Raw genomic sequence first — 10,595 nt, 5'->3', positions numbered from 1 at the left:
TCACTGACAATATTGTACTTCAAGATAGATCTAGCAATGGCTTTTTTAACTATGAAAGCAACTCCATTTTTCCTCACTTTTTCGTCTCCAGAGTAATATATCATATGATCATCCGACTCAAAATGCCCCATGCCAGTCCATCTCATCTCACCAATGCCTAGTATGTCAGTATTTATGCGTTCCATTTCTTCCTTAACAATATTCAATTTTCCTACATTCATGGTTCTCACATTCCATGTCCCAATCACCAGTGTCTGCTTTGTATTTCCATACTTGAAAACTCAACCTCCTTTGCCATCTCTATTATCTAAATGTTGTACATAGGTTTTTCAGCTCTGAAATAGCATGTTAGTAGTAGGAGAGAATGATTTCTGTCTCTAAGTTCTAGGCTTCCCTGGAGATACACATCCTTTCAAGGTGGCCCAAAGTGCAGTGTTCTCCCATTGTAGTCTTCTAAGGTTTTCAAGGAGAGTCGCCTGTGTGGCTTCTGACTTTGTCCACGTTTGTATATATTCTTCATCTTTGGCATTATGTTGAATGGATAGATGTAAAATAAAGAAAGTAGTGATAATAAATAAGTATAAATCTCCTTGGAGGATATGAAACTTTATCTAAATCCAGCCTGGTAATAGGGAGTTATGGGCATATTAAAAAGTCCAGTCTGAAGTTGACTAGGCTCTGGGTCCAGCTTTTCCAATGCCTCTTTAATGGCCTGAGTCTTAACTTCTTGGTCTTCCCAGGATGCCCACACACTCATTGACCTGTGAAAGGACTCTTTTACACTCGTAATGGCTGGTTCTGTGTGCGTGTGGGATTGAAGTGGATTTGTGCTAGCTATCTGTAGCTAATATGGAGAATTGTGTTCAGTCTTCCATCTTCCCACTTGTGGACAGGTCCCCTGGAAGCACCTACTAGTTCACAGGTGCTGCTGGCTTCAGACACCCACTGTTTCTTTTAGTGTATCTCCATGCTACCGGAGAACAGTAAGGAGAAACAGGAGCGATGTTGGAGACACCTTGTATCCCTCAGAGAAAATGGTTTCTGTTACTTAACAGGGAGACACATAAGAGGAGACTGGATCTAACCATGGAAGAATAAGGATTCAGTTGAAATCAACACAATTTTTGAGCATCTTCCACTTTACAAGGAACCACACTAATACTGAACAAAAGAGCTCTTAAATTCTAGCAAGTGAAAAATTGTACCCATCTCCTCCTTTTACAGAATAGAACAATGAAATCTAGCCACACTAAAGGGGTGTGTTTGTGTGTTTGTGTGTGATGGTCTGTGATTTGTCCAAGGCAGACTCTCTCGTCTTGCCAGGATCTCTTGTCTCTTACCTTGAGCCCAGGTCACCAGTTTACGGTTTGATTGGAAAGGGACATCATGCTTAGAAAGATGGAGGGTCAGCAAAGGAGAGGAAGACCTCCAGCAAAATGGATTGACACTGTGACTTGGGCTGTGGTGTCTCAGAGATGACGAGGATGGCACAGGATAGAGCAGGTTTCAGAATGGCTGTTCATAGGGTCACTGTGAGTCATGCTCGACTCGACGGCACCTAACAACAACAACAACCCTGAAATGGGACTCCTGTTGATGAAATTACTTTCATTCAAAAAGAAATCCCTGTCACCACTGCTATTTCCCTTCATCTATATTGAAACTTGATGATTACCTTTTTCTATTTATAGTCCGGGTAAATATTTCTCTTTGAACTCCTGAAGTCATCACTTAGCGACTCTCATTTTCATTATGTTGCTTCCTCTTGTTCCACTGAAAACTCCCTTGGCTTTTCCTCTGTCACTCTTGGGCCAAGCATCCTTTATTCTTCAGCCTCATGATATGCCATCCTACTTACAGAATGCCTTTCTCACTCCTTCCTCTTCTTTCTTCACTGCAGACAGAGGTGGGCTGACCCTATGTCCCAGGCCCACAAAGTTCTAAAGTAGGGGCACCCTGCAGATGAGTAAACATTTTACCTTGCTAACCCTGCCTGCTCCTTTCCAAAGGCAACAGGAAAACCTGGGACTGGGAGCCCCTGGCAAAATAAAAACTGGAGAAAGAGAAATTTGGAGCGTGGTAAACATACTCTGTTTCAAATATTAATTTTCTCATTAAAAGATCTTTCGTTTTCTTCTTGTTCATTAGAACAAGAGGAGGAAGAGAAGGTGAGATGTAATGTGGGATGATTTGCTTTTATTGCTTCTCCTAGCAGGCAGCAACATATGGATCTGTGACAACTTCTTTCAAATCAAGAGTCACCTCTACTTTGGGGAGACAGCTTTTAACACGTAATCTCCCAGTACCAGCTAAACGAACAGATGTGGCATTTCTAAGCAGAGTTGGCTAGTGGATTTGAGGAAGATACTTCTTTCCCAAAGTTTCATTACACCAGTTCTCCAGACATTAGGCAAGATGCCTTCAGGGTGTTTTCTTTCTCTGACATTTCTATATTTTGTTTTAAGTCATTTTGTACTTTTCATCCTTGACATCACCCGTTAGCATCTCAGAAATGAAATCTCATCTGGTCAACCACTGTATGCCAAAGGTGGTATATTCCGTATGTCTTTTAAATACAAAGTGCTCCCTGAGAGATGTAGATTAGGAATTAAAATCCACAGAGGTGGAGTGACTTTGCTGTTCACTCCATTAATAAAAGCTATAGTGAAGGTTGTAAATCAGGTTCCCAAATATAAAGATCCTGCACTTTCTAGCCTACCATGTATACACTCTACTTGCTTATTCTCTTTGTATTTAACTATGGACACATAAACCAATGCCTTGGTTCTGTCCTCAGAGCCTCTACCTTTTCTTCTGTAATTCCAGCTCATCATTTGGTCATTTATTAGACACTAGGTAGGAGTAGAGTGGCCAGATGATGCAGACATTATTGTAGTTCCCAAGAAGAATACAATCTCTTGTTCTGGGCTGTTGTTGTACATATGATGCCTATCATATATTCCTTTTAAATAGTTCTTTCCTTCATCTGTTTCAATGCAGTGGTCATTATCTATCTATTCTTATACTTTTCTCCCCCCAACCCCCATGTCAGACTTGATTTATCACAGTAGTGCTATGCAGTATTTGTCCTTTTGTGACTGGGATATTTCATGCAGCAAGATGTCCTCCAGAATACCCCATGCTTGTAATGTTTTACTAGTTCATTGATTTTTCAGTGCTTCATGGCATTCCATTGTAGGAATAAGCCATAGTTTTCCTATCCATTTGTTGTTGGGTACTTGAGTTGCTTCTATCTCTTTATCACTGTAAATAGCACAGCAATAGAATAAGAGGTATATCATTGCTAAGAGGACTGGGGGAGGGGGAGTTCGGTAATTGTGCAACAATCAATGAATATTTTAAAAAGTGAACTGGGGATGGGGAAAGGAGTGAGGAAGTAAACTGTGCAACAGTGAATGAGTGAAAATCTAACTTCTTTGTAAACATTCTTTAAAATCACAATTAAAATAAAATTTTTTTAAAAGGGGGGGGGAGGCATACGATGAAGTAGGGAAGAGATGATCCCAGACTGTAAACCAAATCCATTGACACTGAGTTCTTTCAGCTTAGAGCTAGTAGCCCATAGGATTTTTAAGGCTGTCAACATTTATGGAAGAAGATAGTTACATTTCTCTTCCATAGAACTGAATGAGTTCAAGCTACTACAGCATCAGCTGTACCCTTAACAATTGTGGCACCAGGACTTGACCAAAAACACAGATCACTCGAAAACCAGAGAGCGAGTGTCAAGTTTCATAGAATCTAAGGGAGTGCTGAGGAGAGACTGGTTAACAGGGCTATTAGAAAGCAGTGGTTAGTGTTCATTTGGATGCTCAGAATTACAGAAACATTGACTTGGACAGAGCATGGACAGTTCAGTCCCCTCCGTCGCCACATAGAGAAAGATGACTCAGAGCAGGTTACGTGGTACGTGGTACGTGGCTAAGATCCCGCAGCCAGTAAGAGCAGAATGACCGAGTGGGGAGGCTCTGACAGTTGCCCGAAGAACAGTTGTTCAGGGAGTTGGAGGAGTGGTGTGGGCAGCTGAAGCTGCCAGTTATACCAGCTGCTAATAGAGATCCGAACACATTCTAATTCCCCAGTGTCCGCAAAAGGGAACAGATTGTGTGGGATTCCTCCATTCATCTGGCTGGCTGTCCACCATGCTTATTTGAGGAGCTTGAATGGAGGAGGTGAAGGAGCCCTGGTGGCGCAGTGGTTTAAGCTCTTTGCTGCTAACTCTAAGGTGCTGGTTTGAACTCATGTGTCTCTGCAGGAGAAAGATGTGAATTTCACAGATGTGGATCTGCTTCTTTATAAAGTCACAGAAATCCTAAAAAAGTTCAACTAAAAGCCAAACCCCCTGCCCACTCTTGAGTTGATTCTGACTCATATTGACACTTCAGGTTGCCTGTGCTGTGAAATTTTACAGCCGGAAAGTGTCCGTCTCTCCCTCTCAGCTGCTGGAGGAGTCTCTTCTGGCCTGTAGGGCTGCTGTCAGTGTGAATTGACAATCTCAAAGTTACGGTGACCACAGAGATCCTCTAGCCGAAAGGAGGATCTGTCCTTTTAAAATGAACATCTTTTATTCATGCCTGCCTCCCTTTCTTTCTCTTCCCACCTGCCTCATTCCTCATCCTACATTGAAAATACACTCTTAATTAGACAGTCTTTTCCCCTATCACTACAGCTTTATCTGTGCCAAGAATGTTGGGTGTATTCCAGAAAAATTCCAGGGAGACAAGGGATAGTGAGTAAAAAGATCTAGAGAGTATCTGTTTAGCTAATTCCTGGCTTCCGAGAGTAAATCTAGAAATTTCTTGGTAGGCGCTTACCAAGTACCCAACTAAAACTTACAATATCTTGCCAGTCAGATAGAGTCGGATCTCTGGTGGTGTTGGTGGAGAAAGGGGAGGGAGGGGCTAGAGAGCTAAGGTACAGGACAGTGAGTCCCGCGATCTGGTGGCTCTAGGGACTACTTAACACCGGTTGATCTTGGACCAATCTTTTTGCCTCTTCATTTTTTATTTCCTTGTCTATGAGTGAGGAACTTAATATCATGATTGTGTGGTGTGTTGTAGTAACTTAATAAATTAACGCTTAGGTGCACTCAGCAGCCTGGCATAGAGCCGTTGTAGATTTTGTTTGTTATTAACTATTACATAGCATTTTATGGTGCTCTGGTGGCACGATGCTTTGCATCTCTAACCAGAAAGTCAGTAGTTCTAATCCCCCAGCTGTTCCACCAGAGAAAGATAAGCCGTCTCCTGCTGGTCACATTTACAGCTTCAGAAGCTCCACGCAGGCTCTCTGTGTTCAATCTACCGGGACGGTGATGAGTTTTCACTTATTATGTAGGAGTTAACAGTGTAAAAAGAAGTGCTTTTGTTTCAGCACTAGTGAGCGTAGCACCGCCAAATAAAAACACCAGAGCCTCACTGTATTGCTTTTTAAGTGTTTTATCAATGACTCTTTGTAACCTGGCAAACACCTCCCATCCTTCAAGTCTCAATTCCCTTATCTATTCAAGTGGAGTAGTCAGAATGACGATCTTTAAAAGCTTGGCCAACTTGGCTATGGAGTGTGTCTGTTGCTCCAGCAGAGAAAGCTGTGGGAGTCTGCTTTTGGAAAGGTGGCAGCCTTGGGTAATTCTTCTCTGTCCCACACGGACGAATGGCCTGGAATTGACTCCACAGCTACAGTTCTGATAGTTTGACTTGAATTGAAGACATGTAGTCAAAGCTCAAGGACTTCATTAGTGACAGCCCTTCTAAATGAGCATTTTCGATTCATCCTTAACTTTCTCTTTCTCCTCCCACCTGCTGTCATGCACTGTCTAAGACTTAAAATACACTTTCAACCAAAAAGCCCTCCTAGTCACTCAATTGCTTTTTGTCAGAACTGGTTATATCCAAGTTATTGTTATGTCTATTGTTGTTTCTTTTCCCTAAAGTACTTAGTTTTTAAACAAAAATCTGTCTGTACACTCGGTATTCAAAACCAATTAAGAAGGAATCTACATGGGTAGGAAGAGTGGGAAGGATCCCCAAAACTCAGCTCCCTGGGCCCTGCATGTCCCTTGCTTCTCTTCTCCTCTTGACCTGTGGGATGGTCCCAGGGGCACCTCGTAGTGACTGCAAAGCATCCTACAGAGCACAGTTTCAAAGGCACAGAGCTAAAAAAAAAATCTGACTTTTTTTTTATTGGATAAAAATATTTAGGGCTCTTCATCTTTTGTCCTTTATTCACTCATCTTTCTCTTTTGGGGCCACCCAGGGCTATATGACAAATGTTCTTATACCTCGCGTGACCGAGGATGGGTCGTGGGCATTCACACCGTCAGTGACCAAGGCAACAGAGACCCACGCTACTTTTTCTCCTTGAAGACAGACCGGGCCCGGCAGGTGACCACCATCCACGCGCATCGCAGCTATCTCCCAGGCCAGTGGGTGTACCTCGCAGCCACCTACGATGGGCGGCTGATGAAGCTGTATGTGAACGGCGCCCAGGTGGCAACATCCGGGGAGCAAGTGGGTGGCATCTTCAGCCCCCTCACCCAGAAGTGCAAAGTGCTCATGCTGGGGGGCAGCGCGCAGAACCACAACTACCGGGGCTACATCGAGCACTTCAGCCTCTGGAAGGTGGCCAGGACTCAGCGAGAGATCCTGTCGGACATGGAGACCCACGGCCTCCACACCCCTCTACCTCAGCTCCTCCTCCAGGAGAACTGGGACAATGTGAAGCGCACCTGGTCCCCCATGAAGGATGGTAGCAGCCCCCAGGTGGAACCCAGCAGTGCCCACGGCCTGCTGCTGGACACGAGTCTGGAGCCACCTCTGTGCGGGCAGACCCTGTGTGATAACAAGGAGATCATCGCCAGCTACAACGAGCTGCCCCGCTTCCGCCAGCCCAAGGTGGTGCGTTACCGGGTGGTCAACCTGCGGGACGATGCCCGGGACCACCCAACCGTGAGCCGCCAGCAGATTGACTTCCAGCACCGGCAGCTGGCTGAGGCCTTCAAGCACTACAACATCTCCTGGGAGTTGGACGTGCTGGAGGTGAGCAACTCCTCCCTGCGCCACCGCCTCATCCTGGCCAACTGTGATATCAGCAAGATCGGGGACGAGAACTGCGACCCTGAGTGCAACCACACGCTGACCGGCCACGACGGCGGGGATTGCCGCCACCTGCGCTACCCGGCCTTCGTGAAGAAGCAGCACAACGGGGTGTGTGACATGGACTGCAACTATGAGCGATTCAACTTCGACGGCGGTGAGTGCTGTGACCCCGACATCACTGATGTCACCAAGACGTGCTTTGATCCTGACTCTCCACACAGGTAAGATCTGAGCGGGCAGATGGGGGCTCCCCATGGCATCCCCATAACATTAGCCGAACAGCCAAAGCTCCTAGTGGTCATAGTTGCTTAGGGAAGAAGTCAGGTCTGTTACTCAAACAATCTTGGCGAGGACATACAAGCAAGTTCATTACAAAGATACCCATTGAATGCAACTGTGGGTTAAGAAGGGAGACTAAGAATCTTAACTTTCAATGAATCCAAACTCTAAGCTGGATAACGTAGATTGAACACTAGTAGCTGTCGTAGTATGTGCAGTAGACTGAAGTGAAGCTGTTCTATACTCTGTGGCTTTAAGCTATGGGTGACTAGTTATGTTGGTTAACGTTAAGTAAAATTTAAAGTCTTTAAAAAAAGATATGGAGCTTCTACTAGTCAAGTTCTTCCTAGTCTATCATTTACCAAATGAAGAGAACCTTCCACTTCCTTAAAAAAAGAAACAAATACTCCCTCCTCCCCCCCAAAAAAGGTAAGTTACCTAGTCACTCTAGATGTTTTCCAAGACCTCAGTACCTGCATGGGGCTTGGAGTGCTGGACAGCAACACTTTCCTCACTGCACAATCTCCTGTTGGGAAGCACTGATAGGTACCAAGTGCTTGAGTCAAAAAATCTAGGTTCACATCTCATTTTTGCTACTTCCTTACTTTGTGAACTCTTTGAACTTCAGTGTTCTTTTCTGTAAAATGGACTGGTACCTACTTTGCCAAGTTGCTGAGAAGATTGTTCAAGACAGGCACGTAAAGCATAGTCTCTTATAGTTGATGATGTTGTTCATCCCTATGGAGTCAGAACCAACTCTAGCTGACCCTCCAGTGGGTTTCTGGAGGCTGTAAATGGCACAGGAAGAGACTGCCAGTCTTATGCCTGTGTCACAGTTGGTGGACTTGAACTGCTTGCCTTTGAGTTGGCAGCGTAACTCCTTACCCATTAGGACACCAAAACACATAATAAATGTTCAAGCATGTTAATTGTTGTTAATTTCATAGCAAAAGGGAGACGGTGCTCTGTTCAAGCAGAGTTACCGGGAAGCAAAGAGAAAAAGTTGACTCGTACCTTAAATGTATCAGGGAAGCCTTCCTTAAAAGGTGGCATTTGAGCAAGTTCACTAATATAAGAAGTATAATGTGGACTTCAGAGATTGAACTGAGGGGGAAGGGAGGGGACTCCAAGCAGAGAGAATTGCATATACTGTTGAAGAGAGGATGAAACAGGGGCTGTCAGTCTAATATCTTCCTTCGCCACTTCTGTGGGCTTTCAACTGTAACTAGCAACCCCAGAGGGAGCTTTAAAGGTGAACCTGTGGACAACCTTTATTGAGTGGGAGACAGGAGGAAATAGTTCCAAGCCAGAGAAGCAGTCAGCGTCCACTCCCCTGTATTTTCCAGATTCACGCTGGACTTTTCTGTTCAACACACAGGACCCTGGACTTGCTGATGGCTCGAGCACATTTGCCGACCTCGGCAGGTTTTCTGCTGACTTCCCTCTTTGTGGCTCTCTCAAAAGAGCAAGGGCCTCTCGTACACAGACAAAATACCTATGTGCAAAGGAATGACGATGCTGGCAGGAGAATGTCGTGCCTGGCAGAAAGCCAGAACACACGTCAGCTCGGCTTCCTGGCACCAACCTGGCCCCTGGACTCTCACCTTGGCTGAGAGACATGAGCGGGCCATGTGAGAAGCCCTAGTGCGCGGCGGCCGGTCCCATGCAGGTCATGCTGCACTTTCACCTCTGCTCTCATTTGGGCCTTACCAGAACTTGGCAAGGGAGAGAAGGCAGAGGTTAGCATTTGCATTTGACGGATGGGGAAACAGAACTTTAGAGAGTGAAATGACTTGGCCAAGGTCAGGGAAATCATTAGGCTAAGACCCAGTCGCTGGTCTTCTGAGATCAGCACAGAGGGTGCTCCATTGAGCTATCCTACCAGGAGGGACCTGTGTGCCCCAGCAGAATGAGGGTGGAAGAGAGGGCAGAGTTGTGCATAGTTGAGAGTCATCCATGCATTCATCCATTTATTTATTTATTCATTCATTCATTCATGCAACAAATGTTTATTCAGCACCTGCCAAGTGCTAGGATGGTGGTACCTCTACCCTATTTTACTGAAAGAACCCCATCTTTCAGAAAGGGGAAGGGACTTCCACAAAGTCACCCAGGTCTGCTGACTCCACGGCTCCCACAACGGGGATGTTTTCACCCTTTTATTGTATATTGTCTTTCCCTAAGGTAGATATTTTTCAAGCTCAATGAGAAGTTACACCAGTTGCCATCAAGTCAGAGGTAATGCATGGCTAACTCTCCGTCAGGTTCTCAGAGGCTGTAAATCACACGAGAGGAGATGGTCCATTTTTCTCCCCTGGAACCGTAGGTTGAATTCTGTGCCGTGGTGACAGGCAGCGTGGTTTTACTAAGAGTTTAACTGAGAGCAAACTGCTGACTATGGAGTGAGAACTTAGGGCAGCTGGACTTTCTAGGTGCTGTGCTGGTGCAGAGGAGCCACGGGATCCTTCACCATCAGCAGACAGGGCTGCCTGGCTCCAATGACCCTGTCTTTTCTAAATCACGGGACTCCTATGCCCAGAATTTCTGTGAACTGCCATGTGTCATCGCTGTGACCGCTCATGCCAGGACCTGTTTGTTTGCTGGCTGGGAAAGCTGTGTGCCCGGGTGAGTCCCGCCAGACAATGTGCAGTCTCCTGATGGGGTGGAGTTACTGGGTTCTGGCCAAATCGGCTCAGCTTTTCGAAGGGAGAAACCTGTGGAAGTTTGCAGAGAAGTATTCCTTGTCCCTTTACATGAAAAGAAAGAAGGGGTGATGGGTGGAGTAGAAGAGGAAGTCATGGAAAGGGTCAAGAGGAGAGGCATAGAAGGAGTAAAGGAAGACCCCTGTAACAGAGCTGTGAAAATGAGCTGAACATTGTCTAGGTGACTTTTAATGAATAGTGTTGTTACTGTGTGCCATCGAGTTGATTACAACTTATAGCGACCCAGTGAACAACAGATGTAATGAAAAACAACTCAATTCTAACATAAGCCTCTTTTTTTCTCTCCTCTTTCCTTCTTTTTCCCTCTTCTACATCCCCTCTCTCTGTGTGTTTCCTTCAATCTCCCCTCCTCCCTTTTATATTTTTATAAAGATAGACAGAAAGGGCAACCTAGGTAGAACTATCAAGTATGGAAATACAAAGGAGGAGGAACAGTTGTAAGCAGACCCTAGTGATTGGTACATGGAATGTGAGA

At 45.2% G+C, this 10,595-nt stretch overlaps 1 protein-coding gene across 1 annotated transcript in view; it reads left to right on the top strand.

Annotated features, from left to right (window-relative positions):
• Positions 1 to 10,595, top strand: part of PAPPA (pregnancy-associated plasma protein A, pappalysin 1) — a 305,562-nt gene that overhangs the window by 38,929 nt on the left and 256,038 nt on the right. Inside the window, exon 3 of the mRNA XM_006890754.1 lies at positions 6,277 to 7,339. Coding sequence (XP_006890816.1) covers positions 6,277 to 7,339 — 1,063 coding nt within the window. The remainder of the gene's footprint in view (positions 1 to 6,276; positions 7,340 to 10,595) is intronic.

Source organism: Elephantulus edwardii, unplaced genomic scaffold (genome assembly GCF_000299155.1).
Source record: "Elephantulus edwardii isolate Elephantulus edwardi_28Jun2011 unplaced genomic scaffold, EleEdw1.0 scaffold00092, whole genome shotgun sequence".
Classification (NCBI taxonomy): Eukaryota; Metazoa; Chordata; class Mammalia; order Macroscelidea; family Macroscelididae; genus Elephantulus; species Elephantulus edwardii.
Note: the sequence above shows the minus strand (reverse complement) of the source record. Positions and strands in the feature narration are given on the sequence as shown.